Source organism: Panthera onca, chromosome F1, assembly GCF_046562875.1.
Source record: "Panthera onca isolate mPanOnc1 chromosome F1, mPanOnc1 haplotype 2, whole genome shotgun sequence".
NCBI classification, from domain to species: Eukaryota; Metazoa; Chordata; class Mammalia; order Carnivora; family Felidae; genus Panthera; species Panthera onca.
This window is the reverse complement of record NC_138355.1, coordinates 27056711-27084421: the sequence shown is the minus strand read 5'-3', so window position 1 is coordinate 27084421 and position 27711 is coordinate 27056711. Positions and strand designations below refer to the sequence as shown.

At 43.2% G+C, this 27711-nt stretch overlaps 1 protein-coding gene across 2 annotated transcripts in view; it reads right to left on the bottom strand.

The window, feature by feature from the left end:
- Positions 1-4552: 4552 nt before the first annotated feature.
- Positions 4553-27711, bottom strand: part of COLGALT2 (collagen beta(1-O)galactosyltransferase 2) — a 116875-nt gene continuing 93716 nt past the window's right edge. The window contains exons 7-12 of one of the 2 annotated variants that reach the window (XM_060643731.3): positions 24057-24133; positions 19857-19963; positions 13756-13888; positions 12272-12399; positions 9028-9234; positions 4553-7401 (exon numbers count right to left, since the gene is read on the bottom strand). In XM_060643731.3, the coding sequence (XP_060499714.2) occupies positions 7125-7401; positions 9028-9234; positions 12272-12399; positions 13756-13888; positions 19857-19963; positions 24057-24133 (929 nt within the window). In that variant the 3' untranslated portion in view covers positions 4553-7124. The other variant, XM_060643732.3, reaches the window with a different exon arrangement.

Genomic DNA, 27711 nt, shown 5'->3' with positions numbered 1-27711 from the left:
GGGGCTGAGGCCCAGGGCAGTCAAGTCAGTGGCCCAAAGATAGGGGCAAAGCTTTGAGTTGTCAGAGCCCCACTATGTGTGTGTCACACTGGGCTGGGCCCTGGATCCAGGAGGCTCTCCTGACATATTCCACAGCCTTACAGAGCTGAAGGCAATGCCTGGGGTCTGTTAGCTCCATCCCCAGCCTTCTGATGAAGAGAATTCACATGAGCTCTCTTGGTTAAGTGGGTGTCTGGTTGTTTCCTTAAAGTCTCCAGGGAACGTCCTGCTGCTGGTCAGAACACTGCTACCTACCTTCCTGGGCATTATTCCATCTCACAGATGAGGAAGCAAGGCCAAAAGGATCGGGATTACTTTGTGAGTTAGATCCCAGCCAGGATTTGAATCCATTTCTGATCCATGAGCCCGCCATCCCCCTCAACTGGGGGTTGGGGTGGGTGCAAGGGAAGGGTCTCCTGCAAAAAGCACCAACTGGGTGAGGAGTGGATGTGACCAGGGCTTGGATGCCGTCCAAGAGCGCTAGAACCGGGCGTAGCCTCTAGTAAGCCAGTTAACAGGACCCAAGTACTTTATTTTAGGCTTCTCTGAAGCAATCATTTTTATTCCCGCCATTATTTAATCCCAAAGTAACAGTTTGTGCTACAGTCCCAATTTCTTGCACAAAGGGCACTAGTAAATCAAAATTTTTAAAAAAATGAATGATTTAAACTTTGTGGATTGCTACGGCCATTAAAAAGAAATCAAGGCATCGTTTTCAAAATGGGAGAAGCATTCTAAATGAGACCCTTGTTAGCTCGCCACGAGACATATTTGTGATCCTCGTTTATACCATATCTGCCCCACAAGCCTCCAGCAAAATGTCATCAAGGAATCGGTTTGATCAGCTAATGATATATGAGATTTCAAAGCTGGGAAGTAAACATGGGTTAGTGCTGCAAGCTTCAGTGTATATTGGGCTCTGTGTGTGTGTGTAAGAGAGAGAGAGAGAGAGAGACGGAAACATTAGATATGAGCAAGAAAAGAGAGAGACAGACTTCCATCAGGAACTTTGCATGGAGCTGGAAAGAGTGGGTCCCAGGCCACTCACTACCTTTCTTAGGCAAGTCACGTAATTTAGCTGTTGCCCCATGTGAAAGCAGGGGTTGGTAATAGGTCCTAATCTTGAGGTTCACGCAGTATTAAATCACCCCGCACGCACAGAGAAAGCACTCTTCACTGAGTCACAGACTCTGAGTTAGCTGCGGTATTGGTGGGAAGCTTCTGGCCTGAGGGAGTCACCTCTTCCCAGAAGCCCTCCATGCTTCCCACCCCCCACCCCCCCGACAAGGGCACCCTGGGAAAACCTCGCTGGCCTGCCCTGGGGACAGGCTGACTCAGGCTGGAGGGCTGCCAGGGCCCCATGGCCACAGCCCAGGAGTTCACGGAGGCGGGTGGACCCTGCAGCCATCACCCCAGCCCCCAGGCCGGCCACAGGCTGCTCAGCCGGCAGGCTTCTGTGGGCGCACCCAGCCGCTGTGAAGTGACCCTGACTCAGTGGAGGGTCCCTCCCAGCGAACACCGTGGCCACCACACGGAGCCGGTGGAGATTCCCATGAGGGCCCTGACTGCATTCCCTCTGAGGTCAGCGGACAGTTTTCTCACCAAAAGGCCTGCTCCCTGCTCCTCAATCCTCCCTCCTCTGTGCTCACTCTGGGCAAGGGGCTCTCTGTGCCTCCGGCCCTGGTCAGGGGCCATTTTGATACACTAGTGGAGGTGCTGCTGTCCCACGGGCACTGGGGGGGGAGGCCAGCATCCCACCTGTTCCTCAGCAGGCCCTGCCGCCAGGCAACATGGGGGTCACTCAGCCCAGGTGCTGCCACCCTGGCTCTCAGCCTCCTCTGTAGGGTTTTCCCCTCTGGGTCCCTCCCTTCTTTTTCTGGCAGGTTCCCCAGCCCCACTTTCCCTGCTGCAGGGCCTGCATTTGTCTCTTATCCCTCTGTCCTTGCACTTCCTTGCCTGGGCTGTGTGTGCTGTGCCCTGGAAGCCACACCTCTTCTCTCCAGTCAAATCCCCTGTCCCCTCACACTCCCCGCGTGGTGTCCTCCCTGGGCCCAGTCTGAACAATAATATCTCCTTCAAGTCTTCTCAGTCAGTGTGGGAGGTTTTCAAAGCAGCCACACCATCAGCATTTAGACATCTCAATTCCAGAAGTTGGGGGCGGGGGATGGCGGGGATGGGGGGGTTGGGGGAATCTCTAAACCACCAATTCTGTTTTGGGAGAGGACACCTTGTCATTATTTTCTAAGCTCTTCTGAGGACCAGAGAGAGAGAGAGAGAGTGAGAGAGCACTGTCCACTATGTTCTGAAAGTCAAGTTAGCCCATGAGCAAGAGCTCAGATGTCTGTCCAGCCTCCCCTGGAAGGAGAAACACCGGAGGAGCCCCCTCTGAACTCACGGGGGCTGTGAACCTGGCGCTCTACATGCCCTGGGACGTGAGATTTTATTAAAACGCCCATTCCAGAGGCATTCATGCTGAGGAAACTACAGGGAGGGACATAAAAATAAACCCAGCAAATTAAAAATAAAGACAAACCGATACTCAAAGGCGATTCTTCATTCTTTCCACCCTTTTTGAGGGCAGGTGGGAGGATGGCTTTGGGCTGGGGCAGCTCAGCTGGTGTCACCTAAGTGGCCTGAGCAAAGATCACTCCAAGTATTAATACATCTATGGGTGGAAGCAAAAACACAGGCCATTTTAGATTGGGTAAATTCACACAGCAGAAGGAAACCGTTCTCCTGCCCAGCAACACATTTTAATATGGAGCGCCTTGCCTTGGAATCCCACTTGGTGTTTAATAATTCTGTCAGATTCTTCCTGCATGTTCAACCTAAACTCTTCACGCTGTGATTCAAGCCACATCCTCTTGTCCTATGCTCGTGATAAGAGGAGGCACCATTTTCTTGTAATCTACTATAACGCAATGCACTAAAACCACCATCATTTTCTCTCTTTTCCAACCAGGCCAAAAGGATGCAGTGGCCACCAGTCCAGTCCGACTCTTCATCCTTGTCTCCTTGCCACTGGTTGACTCAAGGCTGCCATCAGCCTGCTCACCTGCCAAACCCTCTCCACCTGGCCCTCCCCCCCCCCCCCCCCCGGCCACGTTTAATCAGAATGTCCTGTGGGAGGAACGTTCTCTCTGAAATAATAAACCTCACCACAGAACATAAAACATGGGCATAATGATTATTTCCCAGGCTTATTATTTTTCATTTCCTATGTCACTGTGACGTGGTACCTTCTTATCAAATGACCAGCCTCATTTTAATTCTCACTTTGTCGTTATTTATCTCCTCAGTGAATGGATTTCTTGTCACCAATGGATGTAACTTCTGGATTATCTCTCTCCCACTCTGTTTACTTGGAGAGAACGTCTCAAAAGCACATTGTAGACGTCTCTTGGGAAGACTCACAGTTACTTTACACTTTATTTCACCAAAAGGGAAAAGACCCACAAGTTTGTAACCGAATGGGAACTTCTCTTTAGACACCAACGTTTTACTGCAAACTTTTGCATTGCTGTCAGTAACCACACCTAGAATTCCCCCAGAAACAATGGCCTCTGCATTCACGACATATGATAACTGGGGAGGGAGGGCAGCTGATTTACCTTGCCATCGTGATCAGGTCTCAATCTCGTCTCCCGTCACCAACCCCAATACGTCCCCATCCCTCATCACTCCCCAGCAGACTTCTTCCCAGCTGCACACCTTCCCAGAGCCTAGAAAGCTTTGAAACCAGTGCCTAGAAACCATGTACCACACCCAACCTTCCTCCCTGTACAAATGCCCATTCAGGCCCCCAAAGCCAACACGACTGTCACCTCCCCAGCCATCTTCCCAGCAAAACTGCCCCAACAGCCTTCCTTGGCAGAACTGGGCTGAGGTCCTACAGCCCATTTCTTTCCTGTCACTGAAATAAAGCCTTCCTGCTTCCCTGGCTGCTCCACTGGACTGCGGACCTCCCAGCAGTAGGGATCCTTCCTCATCCTCTGAGATTCCCAGCACAGGGCCTGAAACAAGGCAGTGCTCATACCTGGTTTGGGGGAAGCTTGATCTGAAATTCAAGGGGTCAGAGATACCAGCATGGATTCTCTTTCTCTTTCTTTCTTTTCTTCCTTTCCTTTCCCTTTCTTTCTTTCTTTCTTTCTTTCTTTCTTTCTTTCTTCTTTCTTGCCCTGGGATAAAGTTCTTTGGCCTTAAACCAGCCAGTATCTTCAATGAATGCTTAGACTGACCTATAGAACAAAAATATAAGATGGACCCTCCCTTACCACTCTCCCACTGGGGACGCCTGTCTTTCTGGAGCTTAGAAAAATTTTCTGCTTACCCACCTCTACCCAGGAGTCTAAAACAACTCCCACTGGACAGGAAGGTCAGTGACCACGTTTGCCATGGGGGCGAGCAGCAGCACTGGCTATCTCCGGCCTCCAACATCCTTGGTCCAAGGCAGACCTGGAAGTTCCAGCAGCGTTGGCCATTGGTCAGTGTTGGTGGAATGAGTGAACAATCATAGTGTTGAGCTATTTTTTTTTTTAATTTTTCACAAAGAGCTCTAGAAGGCAAGTAGTTTATCATCTCCCCTCCTTGAAACGACACAGCATGATAGACAGTGTAGGATGCTGGGATGCCGGCTCTTTCTTCTCTTCCAGAGTTCCTGCAGCAGGCCCCAGGGAACCCAAAGCAAGGCCCACACCATGTGTCCTCTGCAAATTGTAGGTGCTCAGTCCACACTCAGCAGCACCAGCACTGCTGGAGTCAGGGTCGTCTATCCAGGAGATCCCGCCTAGGCTTCCAAGGTCCAGGGGGACATCCACATGGGGGAATCCAGACAGAGTTTAACTTATAGAGACAAAGAACAGGTGCCATGGCCGGAGGCAAAGGTCTGTGACTGCAAAGGTCAAATATCTTGACGTAAAACTAGGGTGGAGGCAGGAATAATGAGGTCAAGGAGCCCCTGAATTGCTGAAGAGATGACTTTTTAAAAACAAATGGCGGGGGCGGGGTTGCAGATCACAATGTTCACAACAAAAGAGCGCTGCTTGGGATCCCAGACCTGAGCAGGCAGAAGCAATGTCTGGGCTAACAGAGCCAGAACTTTATTCACAGTAGAACAGTCCTAATCTAAAATTCTAGAACTTAAGACCAATGTCTTTTAAGAATGAGAATCCATAAACCCATCAGACCAGCTGACAGTAAAAGGGAAAAAAAAATGTTCTCTATTAAAACAAAACCACACAAAAGTCAACTCAATCTTTCTCCACTCCCAATATCCCTCCCACCCTATGAAAAAATATATATCATGAAAGCCAGGCACACTTGCACACACTCAAATATGCAAACAAAATGCAAAATACCCAAGGGAACCTTAGGGATCACCTAAGGGTTTTTCACTAGCTCCCCAGATGCTCTTTCTGTTTTTCTAGGAAAAAAAAAAAAAAGAGAGTCAGGCTCTGACAGGTATGTCAAAGCAGTAAAGATAGAAGTCGGCTGAGATCCCCTTCCTCAGCCTCCTTGCTTACTATCAGTGTGGAAGAATACGGGCAGTAAGTCAAGAAGGAAGGCTGAGGCTGGTGTTCTTTGGCAGACAAGCTACCTCGTCCTGCAACCTGGGGGCCCTCTCCAGGAAGCACTAGGCTTGGTTCACGCAGCAGCCCTGCCCATGGGCTCTGCTCCAAAGCATGAAGCTCAGGAAGGGGGGTGTGGGGAGGGTATTTCTGGAGGCAAAGTTTCACTGCTTGAGGGGGAAAAATGCAAACCTGAGGCAAACCATCATGAGAATCTGAGGAACACAGATTGTGGAGTTGGCAGGGAAGATGTAGCCCAACACTGCACTTTAGAGAAAATCAGTCTGTGAAGAGAGCAGAGAGGTCATCTGCCCAGGATGCTGACTACGAGAGCCTCCCTCATGGTTGGCCTAAATCAGTTGCTCAGTCCACTGTTTCTGACCAAGTCTGTCATCTGAAACGGAGAAGCATTTGTTTCCGGGTGATGAGACTCTCCCACTCAACAGGCCTCCCTTGAAAACGCCAGGCTGGGAAATGCAGGAGAACCAGATCGCACACTCACTGCTCCCTAGGGTGCTCTGAGAGCTTGAAAAATCTGTTTCTCTGCCTTATCCTACACACATTTCCCCCACATTTTGTAGAATAAATAACTCAAAATAGAATGAAAAACTCAGGCAAGGACAGTTGCTGGCCTGAAAATGTGCTCTGCCTCTTAACAGTGACTCATAAAACTTACACTCACAATTCATTCCCAGGCTCGGGGGCGGAGGGGAGAGTGTGACGTGCCGTGGCAGCACAGGGACCCTGGGGACAGAAGTTAGACACCAGCCCTAACCCCTTATATATTAAATTTATCTTCATAAATAGAGCGTCCTAACTCAAGTGACCACAATAGAAAAGACCAAAGTCTGAGTTCTTGTTTTCTCAAATATCTACACAAACTTTCAAATATCTAATAAACTATACCCACATGGCAAAATCTCTGTATGAGAGCTTCAACTGCCATGATAGTCAAGGCCAAGTTCAGACAGACCCAAATACCCACCCATCCCTACTGGGTAATGAGATGAACAGCTAACTTTGGCTTATGACAGAATTCCTTTAAACCAAAGCCCAATAACTTTGATTTTAAATTATTTGATCCCCCTCCCCAATTACATACACAAGTTCTCAAGGTCATACCTATGATATAAAATGGGCCCACAAGACCAACAGATGTGGTCAGGTGGCTTGGCTACCTTGCCCACCCACTTACTGATGTGATTACCTTTCTCTTGGATGAGTCTCTGGGCCATACTGTTGATCCTTAATGTAGGAAGCAGTATCACCTGGATAATAAGCTGAAGGGCTCGGTGTCTACATTGAAGTTCATCTCGATGGTTGCCATAAAGCCTATCTTCTAGCCATCCTAGGAAATTTGGGTTAAGTTTCCCTATTATCCTCCCCTGTCAAGAATATATTAACTTTGCTCAATTACATCAGACCACTTTGGTTAGATGACTGTGGCCACTAAAAGAAACTGGAGCAAACGAATAGCCCATTAGAAAAACCAAGGGTGGTGAATCCCCCGTGGAGCCCTCAGAGCTCGTCCCTCGAAGGCACGGCATCCAAGGAGGTTGGCGATGGCAGGGCCTCTGTGTTCTTGGCATTGCGGTGGATGTGGCCTTGCTTCCGGGACTTCCAGGAATGTGTCCTGTCCCAGTCCGTGGCCACTGTCTCATTGTCCCAGATGGTCGAGGTCTCCGTGTCACTCAGGTAGCCTGGCTGGCCCGTGTAGTGTGTGGGGTAGATGAGCAAGGGTTCTGCCGAGAAGGCTTTCAAGTCCCTGGGTTCATAGTACTCCTTGTACTCAGCTCTGCAAACAACAGGAGTAGGGGTGTGTGAGGGGGTAGGACACTTAGAGAACTGGGGGGAAGAGCATAGGGGCCTTGCTGCTTATCTCTGAAAGTGTCATGGATGCCTTTGATTATTTTTAAAGTTGTGTCTTTTGTGGAAAAGTTTAGTCTACAAACACAATAAAAGTTTCTTTAAACGATTTCAGATGACCTAGACAAACACACAAAGAGAAACTTCAGTCAAGGTATTTCCGTTGTCTCTGGACGAACTCGTTTAAAAGATGGATTTCAGGTCTTGCTGTAACAGCTAAGAGTTAAGCTCTGTTGGACCACAGTGATAGATAAATGTGATCACTGTGTGGCAAATGCCCTGTTCCTGGATTAATAAATTAGCTGAGATCTGAATGGCAGTGGCGGGATGAGTGAAACAGTGTCGGTTTGCAGTGAGCTTTGCAGCCCAGCTCCCCGTGAGTGTCAAGTGTTGGAGTGGAGGACCTGGCCTTCTCTCCCCACCACCGCCCCCCCCACCCCCCCACCCCCCTGCTCCAGGGCTCCTGTGAAGATATGAGGGGACATCTGCTTAGGTCCTAAATCAGTCCATGTACCACAGGTGTTAGTTTTCGTTCTGTTACAGGGATGATGGTTGACTTCCATATTCCTGCTAGGATGTAGGTATAAGGTCAGTTGCATCAAAGAGGGTGAGGGGCTCCATCTTTACTGAGTACAGGAGACAGAATGAGCAAGACACGGGACAGGAATTCTCAACCACTAAAATGAAGCCCATCTAGTAAGGAGATCACCCAGCAACTGAGAGAAGGAGCCGAGGCTGGAACCTGGTCTCCTGCTCCATTAATGAATTTAGGAATCACTGATTGAGCCGCTATTATGTGTAGAGTTTGGACTAGGTTCTAAGGACACAGAGATGTGAGACTGTCCCTGTCTCAATGGGCTCACAGGTTACTGGGGAGACTGGACAGGTGAACCACCAATCTCCATGCCCTTTGATAAACACTAGGTCAGAGTAAGCTTCTGTGCTGTGGGAACCGTGAACATCACACTGCCTTCTTCCACAGACGCCCTGCTCAGGGGCCACCTCCACCCCCCCTGAGCCTCTAACTCATCTCTATGATTGTGGGTCTCACAATATATCATGAGGTCTGAATTTCCTATGATTGTGGGTCTCACAATACGTCATGAGGACTGTTCGTGAGTCTGAATTCCCAACCAGACCGTGAGCTCTGCAAGGAGGAGGATGCCTGCCTGGCCAACAAGTACATACGACAGACTGAGAAATGAACTGACAACCTTGAGGTGCTTAGGAAGATGACCTTCACCTTCAGGTGTATGAGTTTAAGGAAATAAGAAGATCAAAAACAAGGAGAGGACCGAGCATATTATTTCCAGTGAAACTACACACCGGGTATGACAGTGGACCCCTATGCAAAACTCACCGTTTCCACCTCATCTTCCCTATCTGTAAATGGGGATAATCACTCAAGTCAGCCCCTCTGGGTCATGATTAGAGAAAGATCATTTAGGAAAGCAGTACATCTTGAGAAAACGTCATGCACTATTGAGAAGCTGAGTAGCAGAATATGTGAGAGGGCTGCGCCCAAGGGACGGGCAGGCAGTGCAGGGAGACTCACACGGGGTGCTTGTTGTACATGATCGGCAGGAACTCATCTACTGGCAGCATCTTCCCAAAAGGATCAGCTCCGACGAGCTTCTGGGCTCCTTCCAGAGAGATGACATAGCCCAGCGTCCAATAGGAGTAGTCAGCTTCGACCAGATTTCCTACGTTGGGCACTGCTTTCTCTGGCTCTTTCACCTGCATCCTCTTTCTACCAATATAACTAAAAGGAAGTAGAGGGAGGAGAAAATCCCAGTTTGAATATTAGACGTCCGTAAGAACGGGGCACAGGTTTACAGATACTTTTGAAAGCTTGGACCAGCTGTGTCTTATATTAAATGGATCATGCCACAAAGTGCATCCCATCACCAACCGTGACTGTCACCTGCCATTAACGGGGCCGTTTTCCTGGCTCCGTTTATCAACATCCCAACTGCTCTTGTCTAGCGCTGTGTTCCAGCCTGGCTGGAGCTGTAGAGAGACTACAAGATCTCACAGATCACTTCCCAAAGAGGGTTTGGGACTTCCAGCTGTGTTTACAGAGGTTGGAAATGGACAAAAAAGGCCAGATGTGGGAATCCTGAGTTTTTTGTTTTCAAGTCCCCAGAGTTTCAGCCTTCGATACTTTTCGGACAGCTCTCCAGATGCTAGCGGTAAACACAGGACAGAAGAGGCTGTGGGAAAGAAACAGTCTACAGTAAAAGACTTGGGAACCAGAGTGGCCCCGAATGGGTCCTTCCCGGGGAGAATGAATAAGAAAGCCTGCCTGGCTTCCTCCTCACACACACCTAGCTCTGCCCTCACTTTGTTCTGAGAAAAGCATCCAGGCAGGTCCTGTCCTCTTCAAACAACTTCTGCAACACAAGATACACCCTTAGCCATTCCGACTTTCCCGTCGTCTACTCACAGATCTGTGATCCGTGACTTTTGTCTGGAATCTGTTTGTTTTCCACTTGGCTGGGGCAAGTTCAGGAGGTGCCTGCTTCCTGCCTTGAGGTAAAGCCGACTTCCTCTATTTTGCCTTTAAACCATCTCTTTCATCGTATAAAGGATTCCTCTTATCCAAACATCCGGGGGTTTGTAGAGGGAGCCTATGTCCACCTCAGTTCTTCTCAGGACATCAAACACCATATCTTTTCAGCCACTGTCCCCTCAGACTAAAGAGTCTAAATGTCTCTCATGTACCATCAAATGGAAGAGAAAGTCCCTCTGAGCACTTGAGATGTGACCCGAGGGACAGTCTGTACTCAACTGATTCATTTTACGTACTTTAAGTTGAGATTTTAAAATAAAATTGAAGATGTGTAAAATGTTTTTTCCCTTTAACAAAATCGTTTCAGTAGGACAAGAAGGTGTTTATTGTAGCAGTTGAAAACTTAGCATCTAGATTCAGATGTTTTGTAAGCATAAAATACACCCTGGATATTAAAGATGCTAGAAAGAACAATGTAGACTATCTCATTAATAGTTTAAATACCAATTACATATTAAAGTAATAATATTTAGAGATGTTGGGTTAAATAAAATGTATTATTAATTTCACTTAATGTCTTTTTACCATTTGAATGGGATCACCAGGAAATTTTAAATCATGTATGTGGCTCAGGTTATTTTACTGTTGGACAGCACTGCCTAGACCATTCCAATGGGTTAGTTTACTCTTCCCATTTACTATTTCCTTTTTCTGGAGAAATGTCACATAGCAGCCATGGACAGCTTATCAGATTTCATGTTTTGAGTTTCAGTAAAATTCGTACCTTACATATTCATTTTAGAAAGAGATAGGTATAAATATTGAAACCACTGCCATTTTTAATAGTATATAACTGATATAAATGGAATATTTTGACTTGATCAGTCTGTGAAATTTAGAAAAGATTTTTGTTTCTGTATCCCTATCATTTCCTGTATCCATATCCTTAGCCAACCACTCTGCTTTCTTGGATCTGTTGGTACTTGGTCCCAAGAAATATACCAGCTAAACTACAAGTGGACAAGGACATGTGCCCGTCATAAGCCTTGGACTCCCCAGGTTGAGTCCTCTGATTCTGAGGCTTAAGTGAAAGTCACCTTTGCGCAGGTCATGTGAGTATAAAATGGCTTCCAGACTCCATGCCTATGAGGCGTAGTCACAGGCTGCAGAGCTATAGACTCAGAAAGGCTGAGGCGTGAGGACTTCTGGAGGATTACAGGAACAAACAAGGATCCTAAGGGACAGTGCAGAATCTAATCACATGGCTGACATCTGACAGGGAGCCAGTCTCTTTTTATTACCCAGTACTGATTTCTGGGTCTATTCCCCCATGGATTAGTTCAGCCATCACTAGGTTTCTTTTGGGCTCAGAATGGTATGTTTTCTGAGAGGACAAGTATTCCAGCTGGGTCCATAGTTAAGTTTCCCTCTGAGGATGGGAGGAGTAAGGACAGCTTGCCTGTTGCCACTCCAAATGAACAGGCTTTGATTTGATGAAATTGCCTTTGACACACAGCTGGGAAGCCAACGTAATGCTTGGGAACGTTCTGCCTCATTAGAGAGAAGTAAAAAGTATCATCTGGTTTAAAAAGAAAATGAAGGGAGAGGGAGAGACAGAGAGAGAAGGGGGAGAGAGAGGGAGACAGGGAAATAGAGGAGAGAGAGAGAGAGAGAGAGAGAGAGAGAGACTTAATTCCCAGAGGCAGCTACCAAAGCATTGACTACATGTCAACTCAGAACCAGCATTACCCTGGTAAGCCTGGTTTTCCTATGGCGGCCTCTGACCCTCCATCAAACCCAGCTCGGTGCTCTTACTGTCCGCACTGCACACTGCCCTTCCCAAGAGAGGCACTCTTAGGCTGACCTTCAGCCCCCATACTGTCAGAGGCTACAGAGGAAACCTGCTCTCAAGTGTGACACAGGACTCCTGCCCTTGAATGAATGCCTCGTCCTCTCTTTTCACACGTCTCCGTGCATCTGTTGCCTCACTGGTGGGATTTCTGCTGTGCTCCCATGTGAGCACTCAATCTGAAGACCCCTGACCTGCAGGCAGTCTCCAGGTCTCGCAACTGTCTTCCATAGTTTCTTTCTCAGCCTGCAGAGTGTATAGATGCAGAAACCAGGGTCTGTTCTCCACTCCTTGTTTCTGGGAATGTTCATGGAGAGAAAACCAGGAAAGTGGAAAGCTGTGCTGTATCTCCTATCAACTGGGGAGGTGGGGCCCGCTGCCCCCTGGAAAGGACTGTGTCCTCTCAGTGCTCTAGGATAAGCTTGTCTTGACACTCACATCAGTTCCCAGTCCAGCTGAGCCTGGTCGATGTCATCCATCAGCTTCATCAGCTTCTTCTTAAACTGATGTTCAAAGCGCACGTCATCCTCAATAACAAGAGTCTTTTCCAGCTCGCGGTCAATTACCTGTAAAGGCCATCAGTGGGAAGATACCCTATGAGAAGTCCAATATCTATTTTTTATTAGGTAAATACATATTAAAAAGTCAAGAATATAGTAGCACAGTAGGTAATAGCTCATAACTGGAATCTAAGCAAATGCCATCCGATAGCTGAATGGTTACATAAACGGGGTGTTTACTTACAGCACTGAGAATGTATGATATACAATTAAACGCAATGTTACAGATGAATCTCACAAATGAAAGGATACTGCAAGGATATACCTCAATACCCTATGTAGTTCCATGCATATAAACAAAACTACAAAAGCAGACAAAACTATTCTATGCTATTAGAAGTCAAATGGTGATTATCCCTGGGGACTGTTCCCTTGAAGGAAATACAGACAGGGTGCTTCTGGGGAGCTGGCAACCTGTTTCTTGATCTGGGTACCAGTTAGCATGGCTGTATTGTTGTTCGGTTTGTGAAATTTCATTGGCCTGTATTTTACGCTCTATATAATTTTATACATATCTATTACATTTCACTTAAATTTTAAAGAAAAAAAGAGATAGCATAGACTGGGTCATTCAAAGAGAGAAGGCATTCAGAGGCCCTTCCTTTAGGGACTTTCTCTTTTCTTGTGGGAACTGACCCTTAATCAAGACCCACACACCAATCCTTCCCTCCATCAATGTCTGTTCTCTAAGCCATGGTTTCAAGTCCTGGCTTTGCCACTTCTTGTGAAGATATTTAATTTAATATCTTTAAGTATTTAGTTATTTTTTCTTGGGTAAAATGGGTCCAGGCCTCTTGATCCACTTCATATGATTTCTGTGTGACTCCTCGTATGAGATCATCTAATAAACAATGGCATGCTGGATACGTACAATACCAGGCATTCCTACTAAGGATAAGGATGCATCAATAGAAGTGTAGCCTCCTGAAAAATGGCATCTTCCCCTGTCATCATCCCAGTGGCAATAAGGCTACCTTTGCCTGTTTGTTGCTGGCCTATGTCAGAGAGAGGCAGAAGGCAACAGAAACCTCCAAGCATACTTCTACAAGAGTTACGGGTCCACTTCATATCTGGCCCGAACTCACCTACAAAGTCCCACTCTCCTTCCTCCTCATTACAAAAATGCATATCTAAATAAAGCATCATTGTGGCACCTGGGTGGCTCAGTCAGTTGAGCATCTGACTCTTGATTTCAGCTCAGGTCCTGATCCCAGGTTCGTGGGACTGAGCTCTGCATTGAGCTCCACGCTAAGCATGGAGCCTGCTTAAGACTCGATCTCTCTCTCTCTCTCTCTCTCTCCCCTGCTCATGCTTTCTCATAAATAAATAAAGCAAGCAAGCAAGCAAGCAAGCATTATTTACCTCTTTCCAGACAGAGTAGTGGCTAAGAAAGCAGCCGATTTCACCCCTGGTTAGAGGCCTGGAAGAATAGGGATCTCGATATCCAGGCAGCATTTCAATATTCAGGGCCTTCAACTGGCTTGTGTTAAGTGCCCTGCATAAGAGAGACAATGTCTGAAAATCAACAAGTTGAGATGTCCCCACCACAAAAGGCAGAAAGAGAGCGTTCCTGATGTTCCCCAGAGCCTTTCTGCACATTGAGGAAGACTTCTCAGGTTTCCCATCAATCCTCAGGAGCTCATCAGGGTTAATGTGTCATGGCAGCATTACAAGCTTTTGGGAAGACAAGAGGGTATGTTATGCATAGTGTATCCTTCACAATTGCCAATGTACTTCTAAGTATCACCAGGTTTTTGACAGCTTTGAGAAAGTATTTTCCTAATGAAGGAAGGTGGCTAATGGCATTAAATACTAAAGGGGATGAAGACAGGAAGGAACTATGTACAGTATCTTTCCTTTGGACATATTTTTTTTTTTTTTCAAAAAAGGTTAAGAACAAAAATAGTGGAGACAATCTTGTGAGCAGAAAGAGAGAAGTGACTCACTACATATAAAGTATTCTCAATAAGATTAACAGCTGATTCTTGGAAACCATGGAGCCCACAAGGCAGTAGGTTGACCTATTGAAAGTGCTACCTGAAAAAGCCAAAAATTCTGTATGTATTCCAACTGTCCTTCAAAAATGAAGGATAAATTAAAATATTTCCAGATGAACTGAGGGTTCATCACTACCAGATCTCTACCAGAAATGCCAAAGAAGTTCTCATGCCAACATGAAAGGAAATTAGAGAGTGATAAGGATCCATATAAAGAAATAATGAGCATGGGGATATGTAACTGCATAGGTAAATATAAATGACAGCATAAGTGTTTTTCATTTATAACTCTTTCTTCTCTTACCTGATTTAAATCAAAGCTGCATATAAGTCTGTGTTAACGGACATATAATGTAGAAAGAAGTAATTTGGCAACAATAGAACAAAGGAGGGGGAAAAGAATGAAGCAATATAAGAAGCTAAGTTTTTGTATGCCACTGAAATTAAGTTGCTTTTTTTATCGAAATATAATTGACATATAACATAAGTTTCCAGCATATACCATAGTGACTTGGTATTTGTATATATTATGAAATGATCAACACAATGTCTAGTTAGCATTCATCACCTCACATAGTTACAACTTTTTTATCTTGTGATCACGAGAACTTTGAAGATCTACTCTCTTAGCAACTGTCAAATATGCAAAACAACAATATTGTTGTATTGTTAACTATACTCATCATGGTGTACATCTCCATGACTTGTTTATTTTATGACTTAAGGTTGGTACCTTTCCACCCCTTTTACCCATTTCATCCACCTTCCAATACTGCCTCTGGGAATCACCAATCTGTCCTCTATATGTATGAATTTGGTTTTTTTTTTTTCCTCTTTAGATCCTACATATAAATGAGACCATATGTATGGTATTTGTCTTTTCCTGTCTGACTTATTCTATTTAGCATAATGCCTTGAAAATCCATCTATGTTGTTAAAAATGACGGCTTCCTTTTCAAATGAATAAACTTTAATTGTATATATTTATATGTGCCACATCCATTCATTCACCTGTTGGACTCTTAGGTTGGCTCTTGTAAATAATGCTGCAATGAACATGAGGTGCATATTTTTTTGAGTTCATCTTTTCATTTTCTTTGGATAAATACTCAAAAGTAGAATTGCTGAATTATATGGTAGCTCTATTTTTAATTTTTTTCAATATATGAAGTTTATTGTCAAATAGGTTTCCATACAACACCCAGTGCTCATCCCAAAAGGTGCCCTCCTCAATACCCATCACCCACCCTTCCCTCCCTCCCACCCCCCTCTATTTTTAATTTTTTGAGGAACCTCCATACTGTTTTCCACAGTGGCTGCACCAATTTACATTCCTACCAACAGCCCATCAGTGTTCCCTTTTCTCTACATCCTTGTCAACACTTGTTATTTCTTGTCTTTTTGATAATAGACATTCTAATACGGGTGAGGTGATATCTCATTGAGGTTTTAATTTGCATTCCCCTGATAATTAGCGATGCTGAGTACCTTTTAATGTACCTGTTCACCATCTACATCTTCTTTGGAAAAATATCTACTTAGATCTCTGCCCATTCTTTAATCAAGCTGTTTGGTTGTTGCTGATGTTGTTGTTGTTGTTGTTGTTGTTGCTTTTGCTATTGAGTTGAATGAGTTCTTTATATATTGTAGAAATTAACTCCTTATCAGATATAGAATTTTTAATATATTGATGAATATTTTCAAATATTTCATAAGTTGATGATTTTTCAAATATTTTCTCCCATTAGGTGGGATGTTTTTTCATTTCATTGATAGTTTCTTTTGCCGTGTTGTCTCACTTGTTTATTTTTGCTTTTGGCATCAAATCCCAAAAAAAGCATTGGCATGACTGATGTGTAGGAGCATATTCCCTATGTTTTCTTCTAGGAGGTTGGTATTAATATAAACTAGATTACTATAAATCAAAATGTTAATTTCAATCTCCACGGCAATCACTGAGAAAATAACTTTAAAAAATGTAGCAAAAGAAACAACAAAGGAATTAAAATGGTAGAGTAGAAGGTATCTTTTTAATACAAAAAGGCAATAATGAAAAACAGAAGGATAAAAAGATGTAAAACATATAGAAAACAAATGGAAAATGCAGATATAAATCCTACTTTATCAGTAATTACATTAAATGTGAATGGATCAAACCCCACAATCAAAGGCAGAGCTTAGCAGAATGAGTTTTTAGGAACATGATTCAACTATGCTGTCTACAAGAGATAGGCTAGATTCAAAGGTATGAATAGGTTCAAAGTGAAAGGATGAAAAAAGATATACTATGTAACCAGTAACCACAAGAGAGCTGCAGGAGCTATATTAATACCTGACAAAATAAACTTTTAAACAAAAGCAATTATTAGAGATAAGGAAGAACATTTTATAATAAAAAAAAAAGAATTGGGGCACCTGAGTGGCTTGGTCAATTAAGTGTCTGACTCTTGATTTTGGCTCAGGTCATGATCTCATGGTCATAAGACTGAGCCTCACGTTGGGCTCTGTGCTAGGTGTGAAGTCTGCTTGAGATTCTCTCTCCCTCTCCCTCTACCCCCACTCCTGCTCATTCTTGTTCTCTCTCTCTCTCTCTCTTTCAAAAAAAAAAAATCCATCAGAAAGACAGAAATTACAAATATATATGCACCTTACAATAGAGCAAAAACATAAAGCAAAAACTGAGAAGCTAAAGAAAGAGACTATTCACCCATAATACAGGGAGACTTCAATCACCCACTATCAATAATGAATAGAACAACTAGGCAGGAGAACAACAAATAAAGAGAAGACTTGAAAAATACTATAAACCAGCTAGACCTGACAGATATCTATAGAACATTCCACCTGACAGTAGCAAAATACACCTTCTTCTCAAGTGCACATGCAACATTCTCTAAGAAAAACCATGAAAAACATATAGATCATGAATTAAGCCTCAATACATTTCAAAGGATTGAAATCATATAAGGCATGTTCTCCAACCACAATGGAATGAATTTAAAAGTCAATAACAAAAGGAAGCTTGGAAAATTCACAGATATGTGAAATTAAACAACACACTGCTAAATAGCTAATGGGTCAAAGAAGAAATCACAAAGGAAATGAAAAAATGTTTTGAGATAAATGAAAATGAAAACCTAGCATATCAAAACTTACACGATGGGTTTGGTGTAGTATTTGGAGGGCTAGTTAAAGCTATAAATGCCTACATTAAAAAAGAATACTTCAAATGAATAATCTGATCTAAATAATCCATTTAGAGAAATTAGAAAAAGAATGGCAAACTAAACCCAAAGCAAGCAGAAGGAAAAAAATATAGACTACAGTGGAAATAAGTGGATGGAGAATAGAAAAACAAAAGAGAAAATCAACAAAACCAAAAGTTGGTTCTTTGAAAAGATCAACAAAATTGATAGCCTTTAGCTAAGCTGATCAAGAAAAAAAAAAAGGTAGACTCAAATTATTAAAATGAGGAACGAAAAGTGGGCAACCCCTTACTGACCTTATCAAAATAAAAGGATTATAAGATAATACTATGAACAACTGTATGCCAACAACTTAGATAACCTAGATAAAATTGACAAATTGCTAGAAAGTTACAAACCACTGACTCAAAAAGGAATGGGCATTCTGAATACACCTAAAACAAGTAAAGCAGCTGAGTTAGTAATAAAATTTTCCAGAAAGAAAGACACACAATCAGCTAGTTTCTTTGGGGAATTTTGCCAAACACCTAAAGAATTTAACACCAATATTTCACAAAATTTCCAAAAAGTTTCAAAACTCTTCCAAAGAAGAGGTGGGAACAATGAAGCCAGTATTATCCTGATACTGATACCAAAACCAGAAAAAGACATCATAGGAAAACTATAGGCCAATATTCCTTATAAATAGAGATCCAAGATTCTCAAGAAAATACTAGCAAACAGAATCCAGCAATGTATAAAAAGCATTGTACACCATGGCCAAGTAGGATTTATTCCAGGATTGTGAGGTTGGTTTAACATATGAAAATCAATCAATATAATGCACCTTATCAATAGACAAAAATGATCACATGACTACATGATCATCTCAATAGACACAGAAAAAGCATCGACAAAACCCAACTGTATATGGATTGAAAAATGGATTGACACATACATCAGTGGAATTAAATTGAGAGTCTAGAAATGAAGTCTTACATTTATGGCCAATTGATTTTGACAAGGGTGGTAAGACAATTCAAAGGAGGCAAGAATAATCTTTTTAACAAATGGTGCAGGGGTGCCCAAACTATGTGCAAAAGAAGGAATCTGAACCTCTACCTCACACCATATAAAAAACTAACTCAAAATGGAGCAAAAATGGAATATGTAGGAGATATAACAGATAAAACAGTAAAACTTTTATAAGAAAAGATAGAAATAAGTCTTTGTGACTTTCGATTTGGCAGTGGATTCTTAGCTATGACACCAAAAGCATAAGCAACAACAAAAATATTTATTGGGCTTCATCAAAACTAAAAACTTTTGGGTTGTAATGGATGCCATTATGAACTGAAAAGATAACACATAGAATGGTAGAAAATATTTGCAAATTATATAGCTGACAAGAGATTTGTATGCCGAATACATAAAGAACTCTCACAACTCAACTAGTTAGTTTCCCCTGGTCCTTGTGGCCTATAAATAAAACCTGGGCTCTTAGGTATTTGAAGCAGTGGTTCCCAAACTCTAGTGCACCAAAGAACAGGGTTGCAAGATTTAGCATGTAAAACATAGAATATCCAGTCAAATTTAAATTTCATATAAACAATGAATAATTTCTTAGTGTAAGTAAGCCCAAGCAATATTTGTGACAAATTTAACTGAGTATCCTATATTTTATGTGGCAAACTTACTCAAGAATCACCTTGAGGCTTCTTAGATTCCTAGCCCCAGTCCTGAGATCATGATTAAGCAACCCTGAGATGGGACTCGGGAAGCTCTTCTCTTAACCATCCCCTAAGGATTCTGACACAGGTATCCAGGCCACATTTTGAGAAACATTGATGAAATTCTTCAGAAGTGATAAGAAACTTCACAATAGCTTCTAGCCATACTCCTTAGAGCCATTCATATGCCAAACTAACATACAACATGGAATGTAAATTTTGCAAAAATCTATACCTTGAACTAAAGTGTCAAATAAAAGGACAAAGGAAAGCAAAATAAAACAAAATAATAAACAAAAGCAATAACAAAACTCTTGAAGGAATTCAACCAAGTTCCCATTGTGACTTTCCTGACATACTCCTGGGAAATGTGATCAGCCCAGGCAGGCTATGGCAAGCATCTCAAGCAACAGGATATACAGATCGTTATGCATTTGTCCTCATTATTTTCTTTCGTTATGCATTATTCCTCATATTTTCTTCATGTCACCCAAGTTTGGACACTTTGCTCTAACCACATTTGCAAGGGTTCGACAAAAAACACAACCCACTTTCCATCCACAGCCTCGACAATCTTGACCTCAATTTCCTGCTCATACAGGGTGCGTAACATCCGGTCCCGTCTGTCCTTTCTGCGCTTGAGGTTGATCATGAAAATCTAATGCAGGAAGAGAAGAAGGAAAAGAAACACAAGTCTTATCTTAGGCTGTATGGAAAGTTAAGTAAATGTAAGGACCAAAGTTTCAGTTAGAATAAGGAGTGGAGAAAATAGGGAAAACCGTGATGAAGTTTTGTTTATATTTCATATCAAGTCAAATGATATCATCCAGAGTTACGTTCAAAACTTAGCCATGTGCAGTGACTTCACCCTCTCTTTGTTTCTTTTGTTGGTGGACATGTTTGCCCTGCTTTTGAGACAGGAAAGTTCAAAACGTTGCTCTTCAGGAGGCCAAAGGTGAATTAAACCCAAAACATATAAGACTCAGAGGAAGGAGGCAGGTAGTTTGGCAAATGTGTTAGATTTTTCAGCAGACATTAAGTCTATGCTCTGACGATCATTTACTAAATGTTTGGTTTAGCCTGGTCCCTATGTCTCAGTTTCCTCATCTGTAAAACTGGGGTGATACTGCTCTTATCTCATGGGCACTAAATAATACCTATTTGAGTTTATACCCACTGTAATACATTTCAAGTCATTCAAGGAATGAGGAAAACTAATCTTAACACGTCCCTTTTATTTCCAATTATCAAGGTCTCAATTTTAGTAGCTTCTTTGCCAGAATTTTTCAGAATTGAATTGAGAATTGCCAAAACTCCCCTAGAGACACGAGAGTTTTTCTGAAAGAAGTAAAGAGAAGGGGCCCTACTCTTGGGGGTAGTAGCCCTTTGAGGAATGGAGAAATGTAAAGACATCATCTCCACATCATACTAGTCCATGAAATCCCTCAAAATATGCGCTCAGATTTCTTCCCATGAGGGCTGGGTCCACCTGTAGCCTCTCATGTGAGTCCCTAAATTCCTGGTGGCTGTCCTAAACACATGCATATCATGAAGCCACTGCAGAGCATTATGGGTAGTGAAACTGTCCTGACTATTCCCAGATTTAAGGAGCCACAGAAGTACCTAAAGACTCACGAATGCTATTACAGGTAAATATGAGTTTTCATAATGTCCTTTTGCTATAAGCAGTAATAAACTTACTTTGAACATTAAACTAGTCCTCTGAGAGTGGGAGATTTCAGCTGTCTGTAAGAAATACTGATGAGGGGGAGCCTAGGTGGCTCAGTCGGTTGAGTGTCCGACTTCAGCTCAGGTCATGGTCTCATGGTTCATGAGCTTGAGCCCCATATTGGGCTCTGCACTGGCAGCTCAGAGCCTGGAGCCTGCTTCGGATTCTGTATCTCCCTCTCTCTCTCTCTCTCTCTCTGCCCCTCCCCTGCTCATGCTCTGTCTCTCTCTTTCTCTCAAAAATGAATAAACGTTAAAAAAAAAAAATACTGATGAGGAGAAACCTGAAGGAATAAGTGGGATGACTTTGGCTTCAGCCTGACTAGCCCACCCAAATGGCTCTGAGGAAGACATTTAATGCTTCCGGGTCCAGTTCCCTTGTTTGTAAGAAGAGGGAGTTGAACAACCTCATCTCTCAAGTACAACACCGATTAAAATGTCTATGATATGTGGTTTAGGTAAAGCTCACTTTATGCTGTGTCCAGAACAAAGAAGAGACTATATCTTGTAACCAGCTGGGTTCAGACTTTACTGGGGGCAAAGCTGTGGTTCACATAGCCTTTTAAAGTAATCATCAACATGTTCTATGTTTTACTGGATCAAAAGCTACACTAACTAAACGTTCAACCTCTCCTTACAAAACATTCTCACTTCCATCCCTTTATAAAGCACTGAGCAAAGAAACTGATGGGAAAACAAGATGTCCCCTTTGAAGAAATTATCCACCTGAGTTAAGGCAAAGTGAATTGGGTGCATCGTGATTTCATTACTTCTCTTATCTACATAACTGGGTAATTATTTTTTTTAAACATCATTTCTGTGGTGACTCTAACTTGCCTTGTTACTTGGGACTTTATAACTTAATAGATTGTGTTCTTTCACATTTCGTGTTCTTCCTGTTTAGAGGCACACCTTGACGGGCCATGTTTCATCCCATGATTTTAAAAGATATGGAAAGGAAGGGGTATTTCCTCATGTGTACACATGGAGCTACCTGAGGCCACTCCAGCAGAACAAAAATAAGCCCAAACAAAACAAAAACTGAACAGATATGCAACAAAAAGTCGCCTCAACCCAGAGACCTCTAGTCTGGGAAGACTTTAGTAAATAATAATTCAGTCCCAGTTTTCTGCCAGGACAAGTGCAATAAAAATTGTAGCCATGAAGAAAAAACACAGACGGCTTGCTCATACTTCGTGAACAGCAAACAGAGAGAGAGCTACATAGCCAAATGCAGCCCAGACACCACCACAAGGTCAGGGAGTACTGGGAGAAAGAAAAAGGTCCCTGAAAATCCCCTTTTCTACCATCTTATCTCTGTTCTAGAGCCCAGGGTAATCACTTCCTATATCTATATCACTTCCTAGAATTGGCATTTTCCAGAAGGCTTCTAGGGGTAACCCAGTCCTTATACGCACATCCAAATGGGAAGACCAGAGCTAGAAGATCCTGGTTTTGTCCCATTTGATCTCTTATGCTTCAGTCCACATAGGAATGTGTTGAAAATGAATATATACAAAGACACTTGGGTTCTCTCACCTGGAGAACCGAGGGCTGATGAGAGTTATAGGAAAGGACGCCTCTAGTAAGATGTACAAGCTGGTACAGTGTGTGGTGTGGACCAACTTTCCTGCAGCCTGATTGTTTTAAGGAATTCTTTGTACTTCATTCTGATTCCTCTCTACCACATTAAAGTCATCTCTTCCCATGTTGCCCTCGGTGAAAACAGCATCACAGCCGCTAAGTCTTTTCTACTTAATCATGAAATACTCCCTCCCATTCCTGAAGTCCAGATTCCCATCAGTTTTATAGAAGAAATACCAATTCCCATCCCAGCAGCTTGTAGATGGCTGTACTTTGGGGACATGTACTACACAGTGCAGGATGATGAACAAGGCTTTTTCTTGCCATGGAGCTGTGGCAGTGAGCACAGAGTACAAAGCTTGGCCTACAACACATCCAGAATCCATGGAAAAATTCCATCTCAGTTTGTGGATTCCTGAGGCACTGCCCTAATCTCGAGATCATCAAGCTCTCGAATACTGATCAGCAGCTACGTGACATAAGGGACCCACAAAGGATCAATGACTTGGAGGCACACTTCCGGCATTCCCAAGTAGCTGTTGTGTGCGTTACCGAGAGAGGCATCACTTTATATTCTTGCTTCCTTCTTCATGCAATCAAAACTTCATAATAGGGGCACCTGGGTGGCTCAGTCGGTTTAACTTCCAACTCTTGAATTTGGCTCAGGTCATGATCTTGTGGTTCATGGGATTGAACCCCGCATGGGATTCTCTCTCACTCTCTCGCTCTCTCTCTCTGCTCCTCCCCCACTCATTTTCTCTCTCTCAAAAATAAATAAATTAATTAAAAAACAAACAAGCAAAAACTTTATATTAAATATGGCCCTTGGAGTGCTATTATGAAGTGCTTGCCCACAGAAAGGCAGAATTTTACTATAGGTTTCTTTTTTCTTTTTATTTTCCTCTCAACCCTACCCTCAATCTTTGTCCATGGAAGAAGAGCACAGAGAAAATAAAGCACAGACTATTCCAGAATGGTTTCCATCCACTCAGAATAAAGTTAAGGTCCTCCAATACCTAAAACATATACCCTCTTACCTGACCCTTGAATCTTGATTGAAAGGTTTACAAAATATAGCAATATCTGCTCCTAGAAAATATATAATTGCACTCAGGACTAAACAGTAACGTCTTTCTAACTCAATGATTAATTCACTTTACCATGATGCTCCTTTAAAAAACTTTTTTTTTTAATTTGGATATAGTTGACACACAATATTACCTTAGTTCCAGGTGTGTACGATGCTCAGTTTTTAAGATAAGAAAGCTGAGCTGCAACAAAAATGGAGTCATTTTCCCAAGACCTCAATGCCTTTTCAGCAGCCAGGTCAGTCTTGCTGGCTCTCAAATGTGTCATCAGGCTTGTGCTCTAATACAAACGTGTAAGCACGCCACATACATGCACATGTGTGCACGTGCACACACAGACACCTTTCCTACCTCATCAAATCCCATCTTGTCTGGATATTTAGGGACAACGGAAACAAACTGGGAGGGTTCCATTGGAGGACGGTCAACTGGAAGACACAAGAAGCACACAGAGCACTCTGTTAGCGAAAGGCTCAGAGAACAGAATTCCATCCACACATCTGATGTCTAGGAACACCACCTGGATGTCCGGGACAGGGGGTAACCACTCAGCAGTTCTCCAAGACTGAGTGGCTATACAGGAACCCTAATGGTCAGGGTTTTGAGAACACTTATTTATATGCAGACTGGAATATTCGCCCCATTTCCCTTAAGGGTAAAGATTAAGGGTGAAGGCTCTGGAGTCAGATGACCTGAATCCAAACCTTGGTCTGTGAAGGTCTGGAAGAGTTAGTTAAGTGTCCTCTCCAAACCTGTTTATTTATGTGTTAAATCAAGATAATAAAAGTGTATCTCTTAGGGAGTAGTAAAATTTAAATGAGATTTGTATGCAAAGCACTCATCCCAGTAAATTAGCATAGTAAAAACTCAGTAACTTTCAAGCTATTACTTTACTGTGGCTTATGATGAAAGACTTCAGAACTGGGCCAGACTTCTTCTAAATAATGCCTTCTCTGTCTATTTTAAAGGGCCAAAGTCTGGGGCTATTTTTATCCCATCCAGGCAGGTTTAGCTACAGGTATGCAAAAGGTCCTTTATTTTAACACAAACTCGCCTCTGGGGGCCAAACCACATCCCCGCACTTGGTACAGGGCTCACAGGTAAATTTCCAGATGGGAGGGGCATTACATCTTAAGTAGTAAAAGATTTATTTATTTGATACTCCAAAAAAGTTCTCTTTGCGAACTACACATTTGAAAGGTCGGAAGCAACGCTGAGTGAGGAACCTGAAAAGGTCTTGAAGAATTTTAGAATTGTAAATTCAAAGTACTCATTTCGTTTTCCTTAAAGGGATAATAAAAAGAAAACCAAGTCAGAGCTGGTAACCGAGAGGTTGGAGTAACTGTTGGCGGTGGCCTTCACTACTACTCAGCAGTACCCATCTCCTCCATTCCGGGCCTAGGAGAGGAATCATTTCCTCACCCTTGAGATTGGTCATGGCCTCGTGAACTGCTGCTTCTCAGCTCTGCAAGCCCTTCCCCCCGCCCGCCCCCCACCACCCCAGCCCCACCACAATGGCCAGAGTAGCAGATGTTGATAAAGGAGAAATCCCACATTTGAAGTAGCCTAGAATGCTGTGCTAACATATGCAGGACAGCCACCCAGAAGGGCACCAGGACCACTGTAGACCTTGCATAAGAAGAAGTAAGCCACTGCTGTATGCAGCCTGTGGAATTTTGTCACTGTTTGATATCCTAGCATAACCTCTTCACCCTTTTGACTGAGACACTGTCCATAGAGTATTATTTGTTTAACTCATGCTTCCCTGGGACATTAAAGAGAAACCAGGACATCCAGTGTCACCTGTGATCAAATGACATGAAGTTCTAGAAGGTGGTGAGACAGGTTTCCTAAACCAAACCCAACAGGTGTTGGTCTCATGACTTCAACCCTGACCCCTATGGTCACATTTCCGTGAGTACACAGTGCATGTGTTTCTGTTTCCACTGGGAGCCTAGAATATTTTGTTCCTTCCTACTTTACCCCGCTCCTCATTAATTTTTTTTTAAATCAACAAATATTGATCAAGGGGCCACCATGTACAGAGTTAGGCTTTTAAGAGAAAGAAACTTCACATACAAACTCCTTTTTGTTCACAATGTTGTTTGAGGAGCTGTCTGGCTCTCCCTCCTTGGGACTGGGAGTTGGGAGGGGGTTATATTTTGAGTTACCCTTTTCATGCTGTTGGTCTCTGTCTGGCACTCGCATGGCTAGGTGGCTTTAACATTTCAGCCAAAGAGACTGCCATTTTGCTTCCATCAAACATGGGTAGTCACCGCATTCACAGGACAAGTGTCCCCCCAAAGCCACAAGTGGCTAGCTCCTAGAAGCCACCATTGAGCAAAAATATGAGAACTATGCCTGGGTTTTGTCACTGAAGACAGAGCTAAGCCACTGGGAAAGACAGAATGATGCAAGTAAGACGTATAAAACTGACTATGCCAGGAGAAGGGATGTGTCCTTGTTTCATCCAAGTCGAAGGTAACCTGTACACCAGCTTCGGTTTGGGGTCGTTTCTGACGCCATCATTCCCAATGTATCAATCCCTCACTGAATCCCTCCCTAGACACAGTCCCCCACTGTACCACCAATTGGGAAAATATGCTTCTTTGGCTCCTAGATAGTTTCAAGATCTAGGAATAAGCATCACAGCTATTATTGTAGAGATCCTATTACTCACTGAACTCTGGGTTACACCCTCCACACATGTGATCCCAGTTATTTTAATCTTCACAACAGGTACTATGGGATAAGTATGAGTGTCCCTATTTTTACCGATAAAGAAACAGAGGCTTAAATATAACTTGCCCAGGGTCACAGAGCTGATAGAACTGGTTGGTAGGTGAACCGAAGTCTGACTCCTGGACCCTCGCCCCCACTCTGCCTGCCCCCAAAACTGGTCCTTGGTAGCCACTGGCATCAAGGTGGCCTTAGCAACTGGACTGAGTTCACAGTGGCTCAGTTAGCTAAGTCTTTGCTCCTGGGTGACCGTTGCTTGTTGTCTTTTCTATAGTCCATACTGGGGCACACACCATCCAGTGTACAATGTACCAGCCCAGTCATGCAACCCGAAATCTCGGAGAGATCGGGCTTGCACCAAATCCTAACTAAATCATAATCATTTCATCACAATCCAAAAGTTGTCCTGAACTTCTTCAATTGCTGCAGTTACGACCTTAGCTCAGGTCCTCACTCACCATGCCTGGGCTGTTTTAATATTTTTCTAACACTCGCTCACGCACTTAGTCTCGCCTCCTTCTAACTTGTTACGCACACTATGGTCAAAATAATCTTCTTCAAGCACGGTGCTGTTCGTGACCACAATAGTCACACCTGACAGTCTGCAATTGGTTAAGGGCTTTCATAGTCAACCACACCATTTAGGTTCACTTATTTTTTTGGTCGTTTGTTTTTATAGATGAAGAAATTGAGACCCACCCGGATGTAGACTTGCCCAAGGTCAAATAGTGAATAAACTGGTGCCCAAGATCAAATAGTGAGTAATTGGTAAGGTTATTGGACCTTCTGATTTCACATGCAATAATCTTAATAACCTTTACATGACATTCCGTTGCTCCAAAATGCTGTTACTGAGAATGGGCACCTAAGACCTCCCATCACCTCATGCTCTGGCTTGCAAGACGAACCTCCTCATGCCACATATAGCCCATTTATTTCTATCACCTTTATAAGATCTAACCTCCCATCATTCACCCCCCAATTTTCTGTACAGGAAGCACCTTCTCAAATTTTCTATATACCTCCTAACATATGAAATGAGTAAGTACATGTAGAGTGATGCACACGGTGCTTTCAGCAAGTATTAGCTCCTTGTTGTTACAATCTCCTACCTCCCACCCTACCCGGGCTCTTTCCCTCTGATCTCTGAAGCTCCAGTCCGTAGTTCATCAGCTCTTTGACATTTTTGGTCCCTTATGTTTTCTGAATGTCTCTTCATCTTTTTATTTTAACTAAACACTTGGTGTTCCTTTAAGGACGCTGCCTC